The 21,346-nt window shown below is 35.5% G+C and overlaps 2 protein-coding genes across 8 annotated transcripts in view; one reads left to right on the top strand and one right to left on the bottom strand.

The window, feature by feature from the left end:
• The window catches only part of LOC6046341 (FERM domain-containing protein 8), a 169,259-nt gene that overhangs the window by 30,326 nt on the left and 117,587 nt on the right, over window positions 1-21,346 (bottom strand). The window lies entirely within an intron of this gene.
• Window positions 1-21,346, top strand: part of LOC6046415 (5-hydroxytryptamine receptor 1A) — a 37,923-nt gene that overhangs the window by 10,777 nt on the left and 5,800 nt on the right. Inside the window, exons 2-3 of the mRNA XM_038250980.1 lie at window positions 1,968-2,432; window positions 13,572-13,706. Of these exons, the coding sequence (XP_038106908.1) occupies window positions 2,096-2,432; window positions 13,572-13,706 (472 nt within the window). The 5' untranslated portion in view covers window positions 1,968-2,095. The remainder of the gene's footprint in view (window positions 1-1,967; window positions 2,433-13,571; window positions 13,707-21,346) is intronic.

Here is a 21,346-nt window from a genome sequence, read left to right as displayed (position 1 = left end):
TTCAGAAATACATTATTTGTCGCAAGACATTTAAATTTAATTAAGAAAAACATATTGGATTGACATTATTAGAAAAAAAAATAAGGGGTACTAAGTCTATAATGTTAGCCTATGATTAACTTAAAAAAATATGTATCGCTATTGCACTTTGTCGATCAATTATGAGAAGCCAGAAAGAACACATTCACGCGCAGCGTAAAACGCGCAAGCGTAAAATAGGGACCTACATAGGGAAATGAAATGTTCTTGGAGAAATTTCAAACACTCAAAGTCATTCAAATTTAAGGTTGAAAAACTTGTAGTTTTTCTTTGGTGCTGGCACTTTTCTTGTACCGAACAAGCACAAACATAACAAAAACTATCAGATTATTATCAACAACAGTTTTACAATACTTTTGATTGTTATAAGTCTCGTTTTTTTGCCAAAATGATTTTAAATTGATTCCGACCTTGTTCTTACAAGACCTTGTTGCTCGATTGGAACCCCGATTTGACAGTTCGATTGGAACCCTGAGAGTGACATTTCACCTCTCCATATAGGCTCTCTAGCGTAAAAGCGCTGGCGTTGAAGCTTCGACTTGACGACTTGTCGAGCTTTCGATCGAGAATGGGCTGGGACTTTGAATTTGATGTTAAGTATATGATTTTGTATAAATCCAAAAATTTAATAGGAAAAAATAGGGTAAAAATAAGACGAAAAACACTAAAATCGCTATATCTCTGGAAATACATTTTGGAAAAGCTTCAAATTTTGGGCCCAAACAGTTTATGGCGCATGTTTTCGAATGGTTTTTTGTTTGAAACTGAATTCTTTAAATTTGATAGTGTTATCTGTAAAATAGTCCAAAAACTACCTCCAAAAATGGCTTTGACCACATTTACTGGTCGAAAATTGTGAATCGAAAAATAAAATGTTCGTCTCCGACCCCACGGCTACAGATCTGGCTTTTAAAAATTGTGGGTTTTACGAGCGGTTTTCCAGTGATGGAAGACACAATTTTTAAGAGCGGATACAGACATCGGCCATGTATTTCAGAAAAAGAGCTCTCAAAAATCAGACTTTGAGTTCCGGGTTTCGGGCCAAAATTCAATCGAAAGAACGCATCTAAACCTTCAATTTAGTAATAGGATTTTTTCCTGGGACGAATCCTCGCCGTGCACGATTTTTTTTAGATTTCTGAAAAAAGCGTTTTTCCAAAAGCAAACCTTAAACCTTTCTTTTGTAAGAAAGGCAAAAATACACTGGAATAAAAATACACGCCATTTTTATGAGACTTTTCAATTCTTAAGTTTAAAAGTGAAATTTTAAGGTGATGTCAGCATTTTTTTGCGATCAATATTTTTGAGGAAATAGCCTGATGTTACAAAACGACTCACGAAAAATACAGGATGGTATGTCTCTCCTAAAGAAATACAAAAATCATTTATGAAAACTGTTTTTTTTTGTTTTGAAATTAAAAAAAAATCCGTAGTGGGAATCGATTCCCCAGACTTTTTTTTATAAAAAAGTCTCCATATTGACCATGTCCCATATTGACCGTGTCCTATGTCCAACTTCCTACAAGTTTGTGATTAATCACTTTTTGATACGAGGCTTCGAGATACAGTCACATTAAATTACAAAATACAAATATGTTTAAATAACCCCTTCAAAAAAGTCATTATCGAGTGCAACTGGCTCCATATACATAAAAATGGCTTATATAGACCTAGGATAACATGTCTACAAAGTTTCATTGAAATCGGAGAGGGCCGGGTACAGAAGTACCAGAAAAAATCCTGATTTGAGCTGGAATTGCTCTACATAAAATAATACCAAAACGATACAAAACAGAACTGGCAAGTTCTAAACTAGGTCCCAATAACCATATAAAATACATTTTTGGCAGTCAATGTTTATCATGACTAACGTCTAGACCCAGTCCAATCCTTAGAGTTAATTAAACTTTTTTTTTCTCCTCTTCCAGCTGCAACAAACTATCATCAGTGATGAACCACTCCCACGTGCCAACACAAAGTTTCCGGTGAAAGTCCAGCAGAGTCCAGCTCAGCTTCGTTATCTCATTGCGGCCACGCGCTCCCACGCACCTTTAGAATGAACGAGGACACCCGCGAACTGGCCGCGGACAGCCGGTACTACTACTTCATCCATCCGCCGCGTCACCACCACCCACATCCTAATCCGACAACGGAACCACCCAACCACCACGATGATGGCCTGCCGTGGGACGACTTCTGGAACAACGACATCGTTGCCATCGTCACAAACAGTTCCACCACCGAGTCCCTGCTGACATCGCCCGAGAGTGCGCTATCGTCGTCGGAGCAGACCCAGCTGCTGCTGTACGACATCTTCATCCCCCTGCTTGGCGCGCTAATCATCGGGCTCAATCTGGCCGTCGTCATTTCCAGCTTGCTGCTGCTGCGAAAAGGTTTGTTTTTGGTAGGCTGAACAGGTGGAAAGTGCTTATTTTGAAAATTTTAAACGGGAGCAATTCTCCACCAACACCAGGAATGAATTTTATTTATTTGTATTCCTTGAGTTGTTTCAAACTTTGTGGGGTCCTTCCCTATGAACAAAGAAGCCATTTTGTGTCATGGGTTCACCCTTGCAAGGCTCCGTACAATTCTGGCAGCTGTCCATACAAAAATGGTACATGAATATTCGAAAATATGTAACTTTTGAAGGAATTTTCTGACCTGACATGTGGTTTATGCACGACCCTTATCAAGAATTTTCGGTTAATTTTCAACTATGTAGAACCTACACCCAAAGTTAAAGATCGAGGGGTTAGTCCTCCCGAAAAGAAACGTGAGGAAAGTGCTATTTTGCGAGAGTATAGTGCTCTCGCGTGTTCATTCGTTCATTGGAACAGTTCATCCTATTGACTGGCCCATACGGCAAAGGCACGGTTCAAAATTCCGAAGGTAGGGTATTTTAACCATTAGTGGACCCCCTAGTAGAGCCGAAGCACATTTTTCACAAATTTTCAATATTTTAAGCACTTTTTCATAACCCTTTGTACAAAACAATGAAAACTGAAGTCTTTCGAACAGTTTTGACTATTTTTTTCATCAGTTATTTGTTTTTGAGCAGAAAAATAGCCAATTGAAAAAAAAAGTTTTTTTTGCCTGTTGTGGACCCCCTTTTCCTATAGTGGACCCGGGTCCATAATCCGATTGTGGACCCGGGTCCACTATAGGCAAACTGTTATTTTTATACCAAATTTAACCGATATTTGATGTTTTGATGCATGGTGTAGGTCTAATGATAGATATAATGAATAAAAGATGGATTTTGCTCACTTTTCATCATAAACAAATATTTTTTGTTAACAAATTTGGCTTTAAACAACAAAAAACCAAACAGACATTTAAACACATTTATTTCCGAAAAAGATCAGAGAAAACGTCTCAAAAACCACTGTAAACATAAAAATAAATAAAAAAAAGTAATCTTGATGCAAATTTTTCCATATTAATTACATAAATGGTTGACCGATACTAAACAATAGAATTGTTTACAGTTGCTGATAAAACCACGCATGTTTATTGGAAAAAGAATGTTTTGTTGTTGATTTATTATTATAAAATATCATTTCAAACTGCAATTATGGTGCTTCAGTTAAGTACAATTAACTATAGTTTTGATTAATTATAAATTCTTACGGCTTCAGCATTATTGGTACTTTTAACATGAAAACAGCTATATTTATACTCATAATTGAAAAAATATGCGTTTAGGTTGATAACAACAAGCATTTATTGTATGTTTTAGAGAAACTTTTGCTTGAATACACAGTTTTCATCATTTTTCAAGGTTTAATAAACAGGGGTCCACTTTTGGAAAAGTTTGGATTTTCGTTGTCCTATATTGGACCCCCATAATTTTTGCTAGAAAATTGCATTTCTTCGCTTTATTTTAGTAAATATCCTTAAACTAACATTACTTCGACTTGCTGAAGTTAAATAATCAGTCAAAAAATGATTGGATGGTTTATTCAATCATAAAATATAAATGCAGTTTTGTTGTGAAAATGCTAGTGGCCATGGCTGATTTCAGATGTCGAACTCAAAACACTTATTTTGGTGAAAAGGACAATTCAATGTCAGTCATCATTGTTCTAAATGATGCTGAAAATGCCAAATAAAAGATTTGTAGACAACAACACGCTTGAAATTGTGATTTTATTGAATTTTCCATTAAAAACCCTTCAGAGGGTCCACTATAGGAAAGGGGTCCACTAATGGATAACGTACCCTATTGGGTTCGAGTCTCGGTACCGGTACTTTTTTTTTTGACACATGAACTTTTTTTGAAAATGAACCCATGAGTTAAGTACTCTCAGTAATTTCGGGATTAATCCTCTCCGTCCGCACACAGTACCATTTTACTATCGAACCGTGCTCTTTATCCTCTCGTATGCCGATGCCCAGTTCTGGGTGTAGTTTAGAGATAAAACTTTAGATTTGGTTCTCAATGATTAAAATTAGAGTGTAACGAACGAGAAATACCGGGAAATTCTACCTGTGCATTCCAGGATTATTTCACTCTCGAATCCTGGGAATTGAAGGCAATAGTTCCGGACATTTAGAGCTTTGTTTTTTTTTTTTCTCAAAAACAGAAAAAAGCTTGTCAATCAGTTCACAATTGTTCAATCAGATTGGATAATCTCATATGCTAGTCAAGATAGTCATGGAATGGAATGAATGAATGAAGCCTGATATTATATCTAGTTATAATATCAGGCTTCATTCATTCATTCCATTCCATATGAACGTAAAATTCATAAGCTCGCAGCGGTGTTCGATCCCCCGTCCTTTGGGTCAGCAGACAAAATGCTAACCACTAGGCCATCGAGGCTTAGTAGACTAGAAGAATTAAGAGTGCTACAAGAATCTAAGAAACTTGATTGGAATCTGTGAACTTAATAACAGGACAATGCAATATTGTATGCAAGTTGAACTCAAGGACACTTACTGGTTGCATAAATGTGAGGCGAATATTGAACTTTCAAAAAAAAACGACCAGAATTCACCACCAATGCTTTGTGAATATAGCGGTCTTCATCACTCAAGTGTCGAACTAAAAATTCCTACCCACTTCCCCGTGACTTTCCACTGGTCCACTATGGTACATTGGGTGGCCAAGTTTCAAAAAGTGACCTTCGCTAAATATTTCTTGGTATTTTTTTTCTCAAAAGTAAACATTCTAACTAAGAAAAATTCAAATTTCCAAAGCTCTAAGTTTGTTCATTACGGAGTTACGCAAGCTGAAAGTCAAAAAATAGGGTAAAAATCTGGCGTTTCTTGAGTCTGTACAAGCCAAATGTGCCCTTACACAAAATGACCATTCGTCATTTCTCTTCTGAAAAAAAAAACCAACAGCAGAATCCCCCTCCTTCTTTTGTTCAGCAGCCGTTAAATATATTAAATGATAAGGGTTGAACAATAAGTTTTAGAATTTTTTTTTAATACACACTCCTACACTCAAATTTGTAGCGAAGCCTGCTTGTCTTGCCTACCTTGTGTTCACCAATATCAGTGTCTTGAGTTTGTTTATCTTTCGCTCTTTGGTCTGACAGGGAGTGTGACTGCCAATCCCCCGCGTTGTCAGACCAAAATCCAGCATAAAGCTGACAGACCAAAACTGTCAGACCAAAGCGGGTTTGGCTGCCAATCCCCCTGTCAGACCAAAGAGCAAAAGATAAACAAACTCAAGACACTGATGTTGGTGAACACAAATTAGGCAAGACAATTTTGCAACAAAAATATTTTTTCAACAAAAAATATATTTTGGAGCTAAGAAAAATAGTCTATCGCCTATAAAATGATTCAATTATTCGGCTTCTTATCGAAAACAGATAAAATAAAAAGATTTATAGCACTTTTTGTTTATTTAAAATTTCAACCAAATGTTCGGTGTTTACCTAAAGCATCTTGCAATAAAGTATGCGGAATTGTGAATCTTCTTCTTACTTCATCCCCTTGATAGCAGCGCGCTAAGATCGAACACAAATAGCCTGAGCCTTGTCCGTGGATGCTTCCTCCCACACATCACTTCACCAATACCAACGCACTCAAGCCGAAAAATTTACGGCACAGAGCGACGGCGCCGGATACCCATATTAACACATAGAATTTTAGAGTGTCCGCTGCGGGATTCGAACCAACAACCTCTGAATTGCGAGTCCAGTGCGCGATCCGATTGATCCACACGGGCGGTACAAAGACACATCAGAAAAAAAATAAAGTAGTATTTTTTGTAAATCAAGTTTTAGTGACAAAAAGTGAAATTAGAAATCACCAAAAAAAAATTACCGTATATCATTTTTTCAATGTAGTCCTTATCAATACCTAAGATTTTCCCCAAGACACCAAATCGATCAAAAATTCCTTCAAATGATACAAATTTATAAATTTTCATGTATCATTTTTGTATGGGCAATATGGGCATCTACTAAATTTGTACGGAAAATGTATGAGAATTGCTCACCTTTTTACTTTATTTTAGTTTATAAAATCAACCAAATTTTCATAAAAACGATATTTAATCCACCTTTAGGTGGTTGGTGCCTTCCTCACATTCATAAAGTCAATACATTCAGTAAAAATAGCAACATTCCCTTAACATGTTTAACAAATCAATTTAATTACTGATTTCTTTTGATAGGGTTCGCAGACCTTCAATTTTTCTGGCTCATCGGCAAGGTCTGATAAAAAAAAAACCTATCCAACGAAAGTTCACATGGAAGATTCAGACAATATTTTTATCACAATATCTCAGATCCGGCCTCCAGAAAGTATATAAATAACACATAAGTGCCAATAACTTTTGATAGGATTGTCAGATCCTTGATGTTTTAGGCTCATTTGAAAGGTCTTTCAATTATCTAACTAATGATGGGTCGCATGATGGACCTGGACATAATTTTTACTGAAATATCTGAGATCCGGCCTCCTAAAAATGTGTAAAAATAACACTTAAGTGTTAATAACTTTTGATAGGGTTGTCAGATTCTTGATGTTTTAGGCTCATTTGAAAAGTCTTTCGATTATCTAACTAACGATGGGTCGCATGATGGACCCGGACATAATTTTTACTGAAATATCTGATATCCTGCCTCCAAAAAGTGTGTAAATAACACTTAAGTGCTAATAACTTTTGATAGGGTTGTCAGATCCTTGATGTTTTAGGCTCATTTGAAAGGTCTCTCGATTATCTAACTAACGATGGGTCGCATGATGGACCCGGACATAATTTTTACTGAAATATCTGAGATCCGGCCTCTAAAAAGTGTGTAAATAACACTTAAGTGCTAATAACTTTTGATAGGGTTGTCAGATCCTTGATGTTTTAGGCTCATTTGAAAGGTCTCTCGATTATCTAACTAACGATGGGTCGCATGATGGACCCGGACATAATTTTTACTGAAATATCTGAGATCCGGCCTCTAAAAAGTGTGTAAATAACACTTAAGTGCTAATAACTTTTGATAGGGTTGTCAGATCCTTGATGTTTTGGGCTCATTGGAAAGGTCGCTTTAATACTTTTCTGAAAATGTATAACATGATAGGGTTTCTTGCAAAAACCACCCTTTTTACAATCTTCCGGACATACGCCAAAATCGTTTTTTTAGCATAACTTTTGAAGTACTTAACTAAACTTGCTGATTTTAAATAGAGATCTATGGGACCCCAAGACGAATCGAATGAGACTAATACAGTCAAAATCCGTTCATCCGGTCCGGAGATAATCGAGTGACAATTTTTTTGTCCACCCACCTACACACATCCACACAGACATTTGCTCAGAACATGATTCTGAGTCGATAGGTATACGTGAAAGTGGGTCTACGAGGTCGAATTAAGAAGTTCATTTTTCGAGTGATTTTATAGCCTTTCCTCAGTAAGGTGAGGAAGGCAAAAAGTTAAACAAATTTAAATAAAACATGTGTTTTTTTAAAACTTACAAACATCTGGTCATATTTCAAGTGCACTAATACCTGTGTTGACACAGTTCCCCTACGTCAAACTCTTCCTGTGACTCCGCCAGCTGTGCCATCAGACCTTGTCCTAGTTTAGCGAGTTGTTCTAGCCGTGTCTGTTATCCCGGGTATGTTGTACATGTATAAACTCGCGGGAAAGACAAAAGTAGCAGTATGTAGCTCAAAGAGTTGCTTGCTGCTACTTTGTATGAGCAACGAGCAAGAGCAACATTTGACGGGTAGGGATGCACTCATAACTTTTTGTACTGATTTCAAAAATATGTCATACTGCAAACATTTTCGAGCATCCCCAATAAACTAGCTCTGAGGACCTTTTGTCCCTAATCAACATGCAGATTGAGACATTGTAAGGGCACCAAGCCAAATGCAATCTGGTCGGAATTTGATTAACTCTGCATCACAACAAAGTGTTTAGTTTACTTGGCAAAATTGTATATAAATGCCGGCAGCTGTCAACCCATTCAACATTTTGCAAAGTGGATTGTCCTCTTTTTTAAACGGACTATTTGTTCAGAGATGACTCAAATACTAGCTCCAACAATTGACAATGGCTTTTCAGCACACCCTGAATAAGTGATGAGCAACAGCTCGGGCACTACTGGTGAATCAATTCTTCACCTGATGCAAAAACGACGATTCCCAGTTCGGTCGTTCTTCATCCGGGATTTTGCGGGGGCCGCCTGGAATCCCCAAGTTCTCATAAAGAGCAGGCTACGCGTTGCATAACCAGTGCCAAGGCCTGAGTTATGTTGCGCTCCGCCATGGTCTGGTTCGGTCGTCGTGCACAGGAGAACATTATGTACAGCTGGGACTACGACTCTGAACTGTCGGAGGAGGAGTACTTGCAGTGGAGCAACATATGAGCATAGGCACAGGAAGTGGAAGAGCCCTCTATGCATCTGGAACGCACGTATGTATAAATAACAGCAACTGTGCAGTGTGGTCAAACTGAAAAATTTATTTCCTAAAAGTGGAAAACTGCAAATAAAACAAATTTGCCCACCCCGAAAATGTTAATTTTTATGTAAATTGTTTTATAATGTTTAGTCCTAAAAACATTATAAAACAATGAATAGGTTACACTTAGAAAACTCGTGTACAATTCATTCGAAAGACATTCAGCATTCAAATATGGCTTAGGATAAAAGTGAAAAAAGTTATAATCCGGAGTTTTTTTTTTTTTTGAAAAGGTCCAATAAACCAAATTTTCAGTTTTTGCTTTTTGAGTGTTTTTGAAACCTCCTTGAGTCAAAGGTATTGAAAAACACCCAAAAAGCAAAAACTTAAAATTTGATTTATTGGACCTCTTCAAAAAAAACTCCAGAACTCTATTTTTTATGTTATCAAACATATTTTTGAAAAAATAAACGAAAAAAAACATTTTATTTTAATTTTGTAAAACTAAAACAAAAGAAAGAAGAAGAACAAACTTTCAAAGAAACATAAAAAGTACTGCTTTTCGAACAAAAAAAAAACAAGTTGACTGTATACAGTTATGCCCCGGTTTTGCACGCCTCGGTTTTGCACTGCCCCGGTTTTGATTCGTTCAGCTGCCTAGGTTAAGCCCGGTCCAGTGCTTAACTGAAGCACAGAGCTTATGGGATTTTGGCTATATGGGAGACATTGGCTTTATTCGTATGAAAAATCATGCAAAAATTATAGTGTTTTGGAATCGGGATGATGTTAGCTATCCATTTAAATTATAATTTCATGAAAATTTTAATAAAAATACGTATTTTTCCTGTATTTTGTAAATACAATGTTTTTAAAAAAAAAACTATTTTTATTGCAATATGGGTATCAAATGATTGGAATTTTTTCATACATTTCGAATGTAAAATATTTGTTTTTGAAAACACTCAAAAAATTACGTATTTTTGCAAAAATACTCAAAATTTCAGTGTTTAAAATATGGGCATCAAACGATCAAGATTTTTTCATACATTTCGAATTTAATAACAACTATTTTTAAATACTCAAATTTTCACAAAACTACGAATTTCCGAAAAAAATACTCTAATTTTCACGATCGGGATTTTTTCATGCATTTCGAATGTGAAATCAACATGTTTTGAAAACACTCAAAATTTTCACGAAACTACGTATTTTTGAAAAATAATACTCAAAATTTCCGTTATAACAGTATGGGTATCAAACGATCGAGATTTTTCATACATTTCGAATAAAATAACGATATTTTTTGAAAATACTTAAAAAAAATTGGAGTATTTTTTTTCAAAAATACGTAGTATAGTGAAAATTTGGATTAAATTTGCGTTATAACTTTTGAAATGTGTAAAAAAATCCCGATCATTTGAAACTTTATTGTAAAACTGTAATTTTGTGTAGTTTTTTTTTAAATTTTGAGTGTTTTCATAATACGTTGTTATTACATTTGAAATGTTTGAAAAAAAACTGAAATTTGGAGTATTTTTTTTCGAAAATACATAGTTTTGTGAAAATTTTGAGTAATTCCAAAAAATGTTGTTATTACATTCGAAATGTATGAAAATCCTGATCGTTTTATACCCATATTTTAAACACTGAAATTTTGAGTATTTTTACAAAAATACGTTGTTTTTTTGAAAATTTTGAGTATTTTCAAAAAAAATGTTATTATATTCGAATTGAATAATAAATCCCAATCGTTTGATACCCATATTGTAAAAAACTGAAATTTGGAGTATTTTTTTTTTCGAAAATACGTAGTTTTATGAAAATTTTGAGTAATTCCAAAAAATGTTGTTATTACATTCGAAATGTATGAAAAATCCTGATCGTTTTATACCCATATTGTAAACACTGAAATTTTGAGTATTTTTTTGAAAATACGTAGTTTTGCAAAAAAATTCAGCATTTTCAAAAAAAATAATTTAACATTCGAAATGTATGAAAAAAAACCTGATCATTTGGCACCCGTGTTGCAATAACAATATACTTTTTTTGGTTTCTTTAGAGAAAAAATAATGCATTTTCAAAATACAGGAAAAATACGTATTTTTGTGAAAATTTTCATGAATTTATAATTCAAATGGATAGCTGACATCATCCCGATTCCAAAACACTATATTTTTTTGATTTTTGCATGATTTTTCATACGGTTATAGCCAATGTCTCCCATATAGCCAAAATCCCATAAGCTGAGCTGAGCTTCAGTTATGCACGCCTCGGTTTTGCATCCCCCGTATGCGGTGCCAAACCGAGGCACGACTGTAGCTGTCAGCCACCATTGCTAGTACCAACCACTAGTGTCTTCCTTTTTATCTACAAGGACTTCGCCGCCCTGAGCTCCTAAGTATGGCACGGAACCGAGGAAATAACTTTGGAATAACATTTTTTGATATTGGAAAATACTAGGCCAATAACATTTTTTGTTATTTATAACACGTTTCGTTATTCGCCGTTATGATTTTTTTGTTATTGGATTGTTATTGTAATAACAGACTAATAACATTTTGCGTTATTCTTCGAACAAATTTTTGTTATTAATTTTTGTTATTTTAACAACTAATCCGATCATCCTAATAACGTTTGAAGATATTCTTTCATAACAAAAAATGTTATTCTCAAGTTGTTTTTGCTGTCAATCAATATCAGACCAATAACAATTTTTGTTATGATAACATAAACTGTAATTCAACTCTTATGCAAAAACGGATCTTTCAAGAATATTCCATAACACTTTTTGTTATTTTAACAGTATTTGTTATTGAAATGGCATGAATTTTGTTATTACCGTCTGCCCGGGGAGCCACGGCGCCGAATACCCATATTTGCACAAAGAATTTTAGAGCGCCCGCCGCGGGATTCGAACCGGTGACCTCTGGATTGTGAGTCCAGTGCGCGGTCCGATTGATCCACACGGGCGGGACGATTTTCGAACAAGGTGCTAAAAAATTGAACTTTTCAGCTCAAGTGAATACTTCTTAAAATTTAAAAATAGATCCTTCCATATCAAATAAAGAAGTTTTTCAGATAAATGTAATTTAAAAAAATCACAATTATGGGCTGTAACTTGAATAAAATAATGAATTAATATAATCAATCTGCCATAAAGTGTGCTCAGTCTTCAATGCTAGGTGGTTATATCTATGCCAAATAAATTTTGAAAAAAACTTGAGTTTTTGCTCTCGGGTCAGATTTTAATCGAAAGCGCTTTTCAAAGCTCACAAAGATAAAATCATGGGCCTTTATTCTGGGACGATTCTTGACCCTTGACTCAAAGACTTCTGGGTAAAGCATTTTCCCAAGAGCAAACCATAAACCCTTTGTAAGAATAGCTGGGCCAACTCTCAAAATCGCATTTTGGTATAAGAAGATCGATGAAAAATCATGCTTTTTCTTCTTTGGGGCAAAAATAAAAAATATAAATATTGAAAAAGTATTTTAAATACATTCTACACTAGTTCAGTTGTTTTGTAATCATCAATTTAAAATGAAAAATAAGAAGTTGCTTTTTTTGCTGATTTTCAATAAATTGTTTTTACATTCATTTTTTAAAGGGTTATTATGGACGAAAATAAATATTTTTAAGCATGTTTTATTGTAAAAATGTCCCAGGAACACGAATATAATAAAATTATCACCAGAAAATACGATCTAAGAGGTCCCACGAAAAAAAATTTACATCTAAAAAATTCACAAAAATTTAAAGTGTCTATTTAATATGTTAAACTGCCTTACCCAAATCGTTCTCAGTCTCAGACGGCAGACTCAGATGTCCCCTACAAGCTGCAGGTCGAACCGATTGAAAGCTTTTTTATTTGAGCTTGAAAATTATGCTATTTTATCACTTAAATGCCAATAACTCCCATTAGATTTAACCAATTGGAATGCTTCTCCATGTATTTTGTTGCATTTTTCAAGCCCTTTCAGATGCATTTTGAATGTCGAAACTAAATTTAATTTTGCCTAAGTTACAGCATTTTAAAGATTTTTGACGTTTTTTGGACCTTCAAATTTTGTGTCCCGCTTTGCCGCACTTCCCCTTGACCTATAGAGTGCTCATATTTTGGCCAGATGCTGGTTTCATATGTACAAACAACCCATGAACATTTCAGGCAGATTGGTGAGGTCCAAACGACGTCGGGGTATGCCCTGTTCGTGGACTCGCTCTTAATGCTCTACAACTTTGTAGAACATACCAAGGCTGTAAAACTCGAATCTTAAAAGTTATTAGCGGTTTGAACATGTCATGTGGTCATTTTTTCTTTCTACTCTGGATGTCGAGGTCGGATCGATCTCATATTTCGGTCATTGTTAGAACGATTTAGTGTAAAGAAAATGCAACAAAAAGTTAATTACATTATGAAAAAATGACAAAAATCATTGAAACCAGCATCGTTAAAAACTTATTTCTGGTCTAACATTCACCATCATAGACGGTACTGTCTAACCCACCAGTTCAGGGGAGGATTCTACCCCAAGGAGCAAACGAGCATCCTAAACCCCTGCCCCCAACTCCCACTTTCCCACTTCCTGATCCAGCTTTGTCTTGACTTCTCCACAGCATCATGAATTTCCTAGCTTTCGTATATCTCACCTCGCATTGATTTCTTCCAGGTCAGCAGCCCTACACGACGTACCTGTTCCTGGGAAACGTGGCCGCGGCCGATCTGCTCACCGGTTTCGCGGTCATCTACGGCCAGTACGCGCCCCGGGAGATCCGCGGCGAGGACAACTGCGCCATACTGATTGGTGAGTAAAACGTGTTGTAACATAAAACGCCCTTAATTGCTACCTTAATTAACCACTTCACCTCGAAAATCATCACCGGTCACATATGTTTTCAGGCATGCGTGAAATTTTCGGCAATAAATTCTCCCCCAGAAACGAAAACCCTCAATTGGCAAATTTGGCGTGCCAATTCCCTGAATTCCCCCAACCTTTCTTCGTGCCCTTCTGTCGGGGGACACATTTTTGTGGAAAATTGCGAACCAATTCAGTGAATCGCGGTTCGTTGAATTTCTGCTGAATTCATGCAAGCATACATTCATATCGATAACGAGCTGGCCGTACTCGGCGACCGGTTGGTATTTTTCCCACCAAATTGAGTATACGAACCCAACAACAACAAAAAACAGCCCCCTTCTTCTTTTCGCAATAACGATGATGTGCGCGAAAAACAAACAACCTTCACTCTGGGAAAATTGCATGACTTTCCGACGTGAAACTGTCATACTCCATCGCCAAAGATACTAGAAGAAAGGATTGGCTGCGTGCAAAACCATCGAATCATGCATCATCATAACCGGAGCGGAGGATTTTTTTTCCGCAAATCACGTCACGCAAACGAGGCGGCCCCTGCTTTGGCAAAAGCTCACATACTTTTAGCGAGCTTAGATTTTCCCTGAAAGCTGCTGCTGCGTTCAAACCGTTCGAGCCCAAGCGTCCCATGTAGCCCTCTATTGAAGGTGTGCTCTGAAATGGCAATCCGTCTGTCCGTTTGCTCGTTGATTGTGAATTTCCGGAACGCGAATGGGGGAAAACGTGCATTTTCCATGTATTGAGGGTGTTTAGGGTGGACTAGTTTTATTAGATTATGCAGGTATTTTGATGAAATATTAAATCCTGTTTCATTTCAGAACCAAATTGTTTAATACACGCTTTTTAGTATCCTTAAAACCAAAGGAACTATTAAGGTACAGCTACTGTAAATGTTCGCATATGCAAAAGCAACAAACTGACCAAAGTGAGTTTTCGCGAAAAACTGGATTTCCTCCAGTTTTCTAGAACAAAGTACAGTCCTCCCACATATATAGAACAGTTTACAGATCGGACAATGTTCAACAAATCATAGAAAATCGACAATTGAACACAATGATTTGCTTTCACCTTCATGTGAAAGCTTTTTTTGCGATCTTTCGATTAATGTATAGACCGGCTGTTCATTTTTAACGTTTTACATCATGTTTTTAAAGAAAAACATTGACCCTTGAAAACCCCAAATTCGGAACACTTTTTTGTTACGATGTAAACAAACCTGGAGAAATCTCCAGGAGTACATATTTTTTACAAAATTAAACCAATAAAACTCATGTTAAGTAATGTTTTATGAATGGCCTGCTAACTTTTTTGAGAAAATATCAGTTAAATTCAGGTGTTCCACAAATGTGGGAGGCACAATCACATCCCACAATTATGGAACAGACAATTTGGAGGCAGTGTTTGGTTGCTCTGGATAAAATAGTTTTGAAATGAAGTTTTTTTTGTTTAAAAAGTACTACTTCTACTAGTGAAATAGCAAGAGAACGTCCAAATAAAAGTCCTAAAATAGCAGGGTCGACAGAAAAGTTGCATTTTGCATCCTTTTGACAAATTACCACGAAAGTGTTCCGAATTTGTGGGTGTTCCGAATATGTGAGATGACCAGGGCTGTGGAGTCGGAGTCGGAGCCGGAGTCGGTGGAGTCGGGTTTTTTGGGTACCTGGAGTCGGATTTGGAGTCGGAGTCATCAAAACTCTAACAGCTGGAGTCGGAGTCGTCAAAACTCTAATAGCTGGAGTCGGAGTCGAAGTCGAAGTCGGAGTCGGCTAAATTGTATGAGCTGGAGTCGGAGTCAGAGCCGGAGTCGAAAATTTCTGACCCGGAGTCGAAGTTTTCAAAAAAAATTAATATAATTTACGAACTTATTTATTGTTCAATATTTGTTATAATTCAGGTTAATTCCTATTTTCTTTATATTTTAAACTGCGTTGATTTTTTTTGTTTAATTTATTTTTTGGTTATATTTACCAGATACAATGATGTTTTCGAAGCATTTTTATTGTGATTGGAAAGTATCAGTATGTAACAAAAATAATTATGTTTTTAAAACATTATCAACTATTATATCAATCTTCTACTTGGAACCACGGGTATGAATCTTCAAACAATTTCAATATGACGACTTGTATCAAAAGAAAGTGAGGCATTTTCGCTAGTTCTCACTGTTCTGTGTTCTGCGTGCACGTCCGCAAACATCGACCTCACACATACTAAAACAAAGCGCCACCTAGAGGCAAAAGGTGATTACGAATATTTTTGGCACTTTCGTTAAAATTATGCGGTTTTGCAAAAACAAATAACAAACCCAACTTTTAAGTGTAGTTCAACTGTCAAACTTGTAATTCGTTGCTGATTTGTTCGGAAATTTGTTAAAAATAATAAGTTTTTTGCAGCACCCCTTTTGGACGGACATTGTCACCTGTTGTCACCTTCTGGTTCCTTGGATTGGCCATGGAAAATTTCACAGTGTAATAAACAGGGCAGCTACCACCACGTGGCGCCACTGTTTCGAATGAGAAAATGATACAGGTTTTTCAGACGAGTTTCAATCCCGTGTTGGAACGCAACATGCTCATTTTGTATGTAAATAAAAACAAATCAAAGTATTGTGCTGAAAATATTTCAAGTTGACAAAAATATCGAAAATAAGTTGCAACTAATTTTGAAATACAGTTAAACCTCGTACAGCCATCCCTCATATTCGGAACAGTTTACAGATCGGCCAATGTTAACAAAATCATACTAAATCGATAATTGAACTAAATGATTCGCTTTTACCTTCATTTAAAAGCTTTTCTTGCGATCTTTCGAATGCTGTAGCGAACAACTGCAAATTTTAACTTTTATATCAAGTTTTTGAAGAAAAACTTTGACCCTTGAAATCCACAAATTCGGAACACTTTTTTCTTAACTCAAGCTTAGTGATGTTTTATCCATGGTCTGATAACTTTTTTTGAGAAAATATCAGTTAAATTTAGGTGTTCCACAATTGTGGGAGGCACAATAACATCCCACAATCATGAAACAGGCAATTTGGTGGCAGTGTTTTGCTGCTCAGGATAAAATAGTCTTGAAATGAAGTTTTTCGTTCAAAAAGTACTACTTTTACTAGTGAAATAGCAAGAAAATGTTCGAATAAAGGTCCTAAAAATAGTAGGGTCGAGAGAAAAGCTGCATTTGGCATGCTATCGACAAATTATCACAAAAGTGTTCCGAATTTGTGGGTGTTCCGAATATGTGGGATGACTGTATAAGAGCGCCTCGCATATGTAACTTTGCATATACGAGTCATTGAATTTATTAGATATTTACAGAAAATTGTTAATATTTAAAATACAGGTTCGGTGCCGGAGGTGTGGAGTCAACAAATGTTGGAAAGCTGGAGTCGGAGTCGGAGTCGGCTAGAGTTGGTAGGCCGGAGTCGGAGTCGAAGCCGGAGTCAACAATTTGTGAAAAGCCGGAGCCGGAGTCGGAGTCGGCTTAACTCAGAAAGTCAGAGTCGGAGTCAGAGTTGGAGTCGCTTGAAATATGACCCAATTCCGCAGCCCTGGGGATGACTGTACTGTACATCTTTGTTTTTTTCTGAAAAAGCTCACGATTTCAGGTTTTGTGTGTGCTCTTTTCGTATGGAATAGCCACCCTAATGAAATAAACAAACAACATATGGAACTGCCGATTAGTTTTTGATTAAACTTCTACAATAATATCTAAAAGTTTTTTTTTTTTTTTTACTTTAAGTTCGACTGTTTTAATTCTGGATCCACGAATGAAACTTTTTGAACAGAAAAAGACGACAATTTGCCCTTGAATGCTGTCGATTTTATTTCTGGAAACATCCAAGTCATACTTCTCTTGATGATTTTCTAAACAAAGTGAAACTTTAATTTCCCACATCTCAGTCTGTTCTTTACCAAATCGTCGCTTGTTGTGCTATCTTGTGACACGTCCTATATTTTAACAGTACACAGAAAAAAATAATGTAAATTTGGAAGCTGTAATTTTTGAAGGTTGAATATTACCTCTTTTATGATGTAATTTTACCTCAATTTAGACTGAAAAAAGACATTACACCAGAAAAGTGGTAAAATTACACATTTCCAGAGGTAAAATTACACCTTTTTTCTGACATAAAAGATGTACCCCTTCCCAGATGCAATATTACCATGATTTTTTTTTCTGTGTATACGTGTCACAAGCAGGGATGGAATAATCGCAGAAAAATCATTTTCGCTTGCGAACTTTTTTCACCCGCGAATGAGAGAGGATGCAAATCACGCAAAAGAAAATCACTCCCGAAATTGTTCAAGAAAATCAATCTTCTGATGATTTTTTTTGGTGAATTTCCTTGTCAGCACTACTTAATGATATTTATTGCACTTTGTTTACACACATTGCCCATTTTTTGACGTATGCACGGCGTGTTTTCTAGAACAACCTTATCAGGAAAAAATGGTCAAGAAATAACTTTGTAGAAGGTTGCAAACCACTAAACATTTTGAAAATTATGTTTTGTCTAAGTTTTTGAATATATGGGATTTATTCAGAAATTAAAATCATAAAACAGTGTAAACATGTTTTTTTTACAAGAATTATTTGATAATTACATATTTTTTTGTGTACAAATATCACGTGTCTACTCTGATTTAGCTTGTTCAACCGAAACTTTGGCAGGTTTGTGATTGTTAATGGTATTATTGAATTTTAATGAATAAATTTGATATTTTCTGAAGCAAACATTAACCAAGAACATAAATACAAATATGATTTGATTTCGAAAATTTACTACATATTACTGTACACTGAAATAAAAAAATAGTACCAAATTCCTAAATTCTAAGAATTTTGGCTCCTTTCCTTATTCAGTAAGGCTTCATCCATAAAGTAAGTCACGCTAAAATCGGCCAAAATTTATTTTTGTCTGAACAAAAATTTAATAGTATCTTAACAAAAAAAAATCTAACAGAAACTTTCTTTCCAAACTATTTGAACAAAAATCAAGACATATATATTTTTTAAGATGAGATTGAAGATGAGAGTCTTATAAACTTCTAAAATATTGCTTATTCCTTGATCATTTAATACAAAAAAAAACTGAAACAATCATTTCATACTAATGAAAAGTATTTCTCTTAAAGCTATCAACAGTAATTTGCAGTATAATTTCGAATATAAAACATGTTTTGTATCCATGCAACTAGTTAGTGCTTGATTAAGGAAATATGATATTTATTCATAAAAATCTTGTAATACCCTATCAATCTCAAACCTGTAGAAATTTCGGTTGTATCAGCTAATTCCAAGCTGAATCAGAGCAGACCGGTGTTATTTGTACACAACAATTATGCAATAATCTATTTGTTCTTGTAAAATAATATTTCAATACGGTTTTTGAATAAATCCCACATATTTAAAAATTCGGTTAACACTTAATTTTCAAAATGTTTATCGGTTTGCAACCTTCTACAAAGTTGTTTCTTGTCTTATTTTGCACATTTGGGTCAGTAAAATACACATGAAACACATCATTTGACAAGTTTCCTGGACTGTTATTTAAAAGTTTTTTAAAAGGATTTTAAAAGAAAAAACTTAAAATAGAGATATCTCAGAAATTTCCCGATGAAACATTTCGCTCTTAGAAACATTGAAAAGCTGAGAAAATTTCCTATAAGACACTTTTGAAAGTAGTGATGACATTTTTTTCTTCTTAAGGTTGCCCAGAAAACACGCCATGGTATGACATTACACTTGCAAGTGTGGTAGTGAAAAAGATGTTCCGCCGAATAATCAAGATGATGATTTTTTTTAGATTCTTTTTACCGATCTTTCGTGCACGAGAGAGGAGAGCCATGCTCCCTTCGGATTTTTTTTCTCTTGATGAACGTCCAAAGATATTCTTTTGATGATGATTATTCCATCGCTGGTCACAAGAAAGTACAAGCGGCGAAATGCCAGCAAATTTGAATTTTGAGCTTTTTATATTGAAATAAAAAAAAACCTCTAAATAGATATGAAACATTTTCAAGTGTGAGCGCATACCACATCTTGAAAATTTTACCGACCCACATAAAAAAAAGTTTCGAAAAAGTTACTTATTGCGTTTCTCTTTGTGTCGACGTCCGTGTCTGTCGCGCATGACCATGAACGGCCATGACGACCAACTTTTTCAAAACTTTGTTTCGTAAAATCACGAAAACTCGTGGTGTTTATAAGCAAACCCCTTATGTTTATATATCAACATTTTTGACTTTGCAGAACATTATTACACTCTAAAAAATAGCCCTACAAAGTTAAAAAAATACGAAATTTTAAAATGAATAATTTGGCAAAAAAAGAAATTACGAGCCATGGTTTCAACATTTACAGAAATTTTTTTTAAGTACTTTATACACCTGTCCAGTTATTTTGCCATCATCAGTTTTCAAAATATCTAAGTATTGACGAAAATTTATTTTTTTGCGAAAAATACTTTTTTTGCAGTGCAGTGCATTGGAATTTCATAAAAATTCAAAACATTTTTAAACAAGCCCAAACAAGCTAAATATGGTTATCAATGTAGAAAAATGCATTTTAGATTGTTTTCAGTTCTATTTTCATGAAAGTTTTGAAGTTTTTTGGAAACAAATTTTTTTGTCCCCTGATTTTTCAGACATTTGAAGGAAGTGGGACGACATAAACTTTGAAAAATATTTGCAACGGCCTTAGTGTTTTTGTTTTACCAAGGACTTTGTCTTAAAGCTCTATCTGCGGTGTCAATGCATTTTTTTTTTCAAAAATGTAGCGTTACCGTCGCATGCCCTCGGTATGACATTCTGTTTCTGTTGCGTGGCAGCTGCAACATGCCGTGGCAACTATTTTAGCTAACAGATAGCCTCTGGAGGCTTTAGTGTCCATCAGACTTTTATCAAAGACGGACCTTACGTTGGGAATTTTATTGCTCACACACACACACACACATGCACACGTTGAAATACACAGTTTATGCACGAGCTTGAGAGGAGTTCCAAGAAGTTATTGACGATTGCCAAGACGGTCACCGGAATACCGATATGATTCCGGGCATATGGGGTTGGGACCAAACTGGTAGGATATTGGCCACACCCTAAGTGGCCATTGCCCTGAGGGAAGGGATTTGGGGCAATATGGTTTTTGAGACTGGACATGAAAATTGCCATAGTGGTTGTAAGGTCCATGATTTCCGGATGCCGCTTTTTTTCTGGGGGGTGAGAGACATTTTCCGAACTGTGATTGTTTTGGCAATATTTCCGGTTTTTAGCAATTTATTTCCTCATGTAGAACATAACCACCTGCACTTTTTTCTAGATGAAAAATACGTTTTTTTTTCGCAATTTTGAGTAAGCCATCAAATCGGGTGTACAATTTTACATAAAAGTCTCCAAATTTCTATCTCATCACCGTTTCAGGCTACAAATTATTGAAAAACACATCTTTTTTCGCATTTTAGAAAATGAAAGGGGTCGTACCGCCCCTCTGTCACGAGATAGAAATAGCTATTTTTGAGTGTAACAAAAACACTAAGCTATCCTCTCATTCCAATTTACCCAACTACTTTA

Source organism: Culex quinquefasciatus, chromosome 1 (assembly GCF_015732765.1).
Source record: "Culex quinquefasciatus strain JHB chromosome 1, VPISU_Cqui_1.0_pri_paternal, whole genome shotgun sequence".
Taxonomy (NCBI): Eukaryota; Metazoa; Arthropoda; class Insecta; order Diptera; family Culicidae; genus Culex; species Culex quinquefasciatus.
This window is presented reverse-complemented; position numbering and strand designations above follow the sequence as displayed.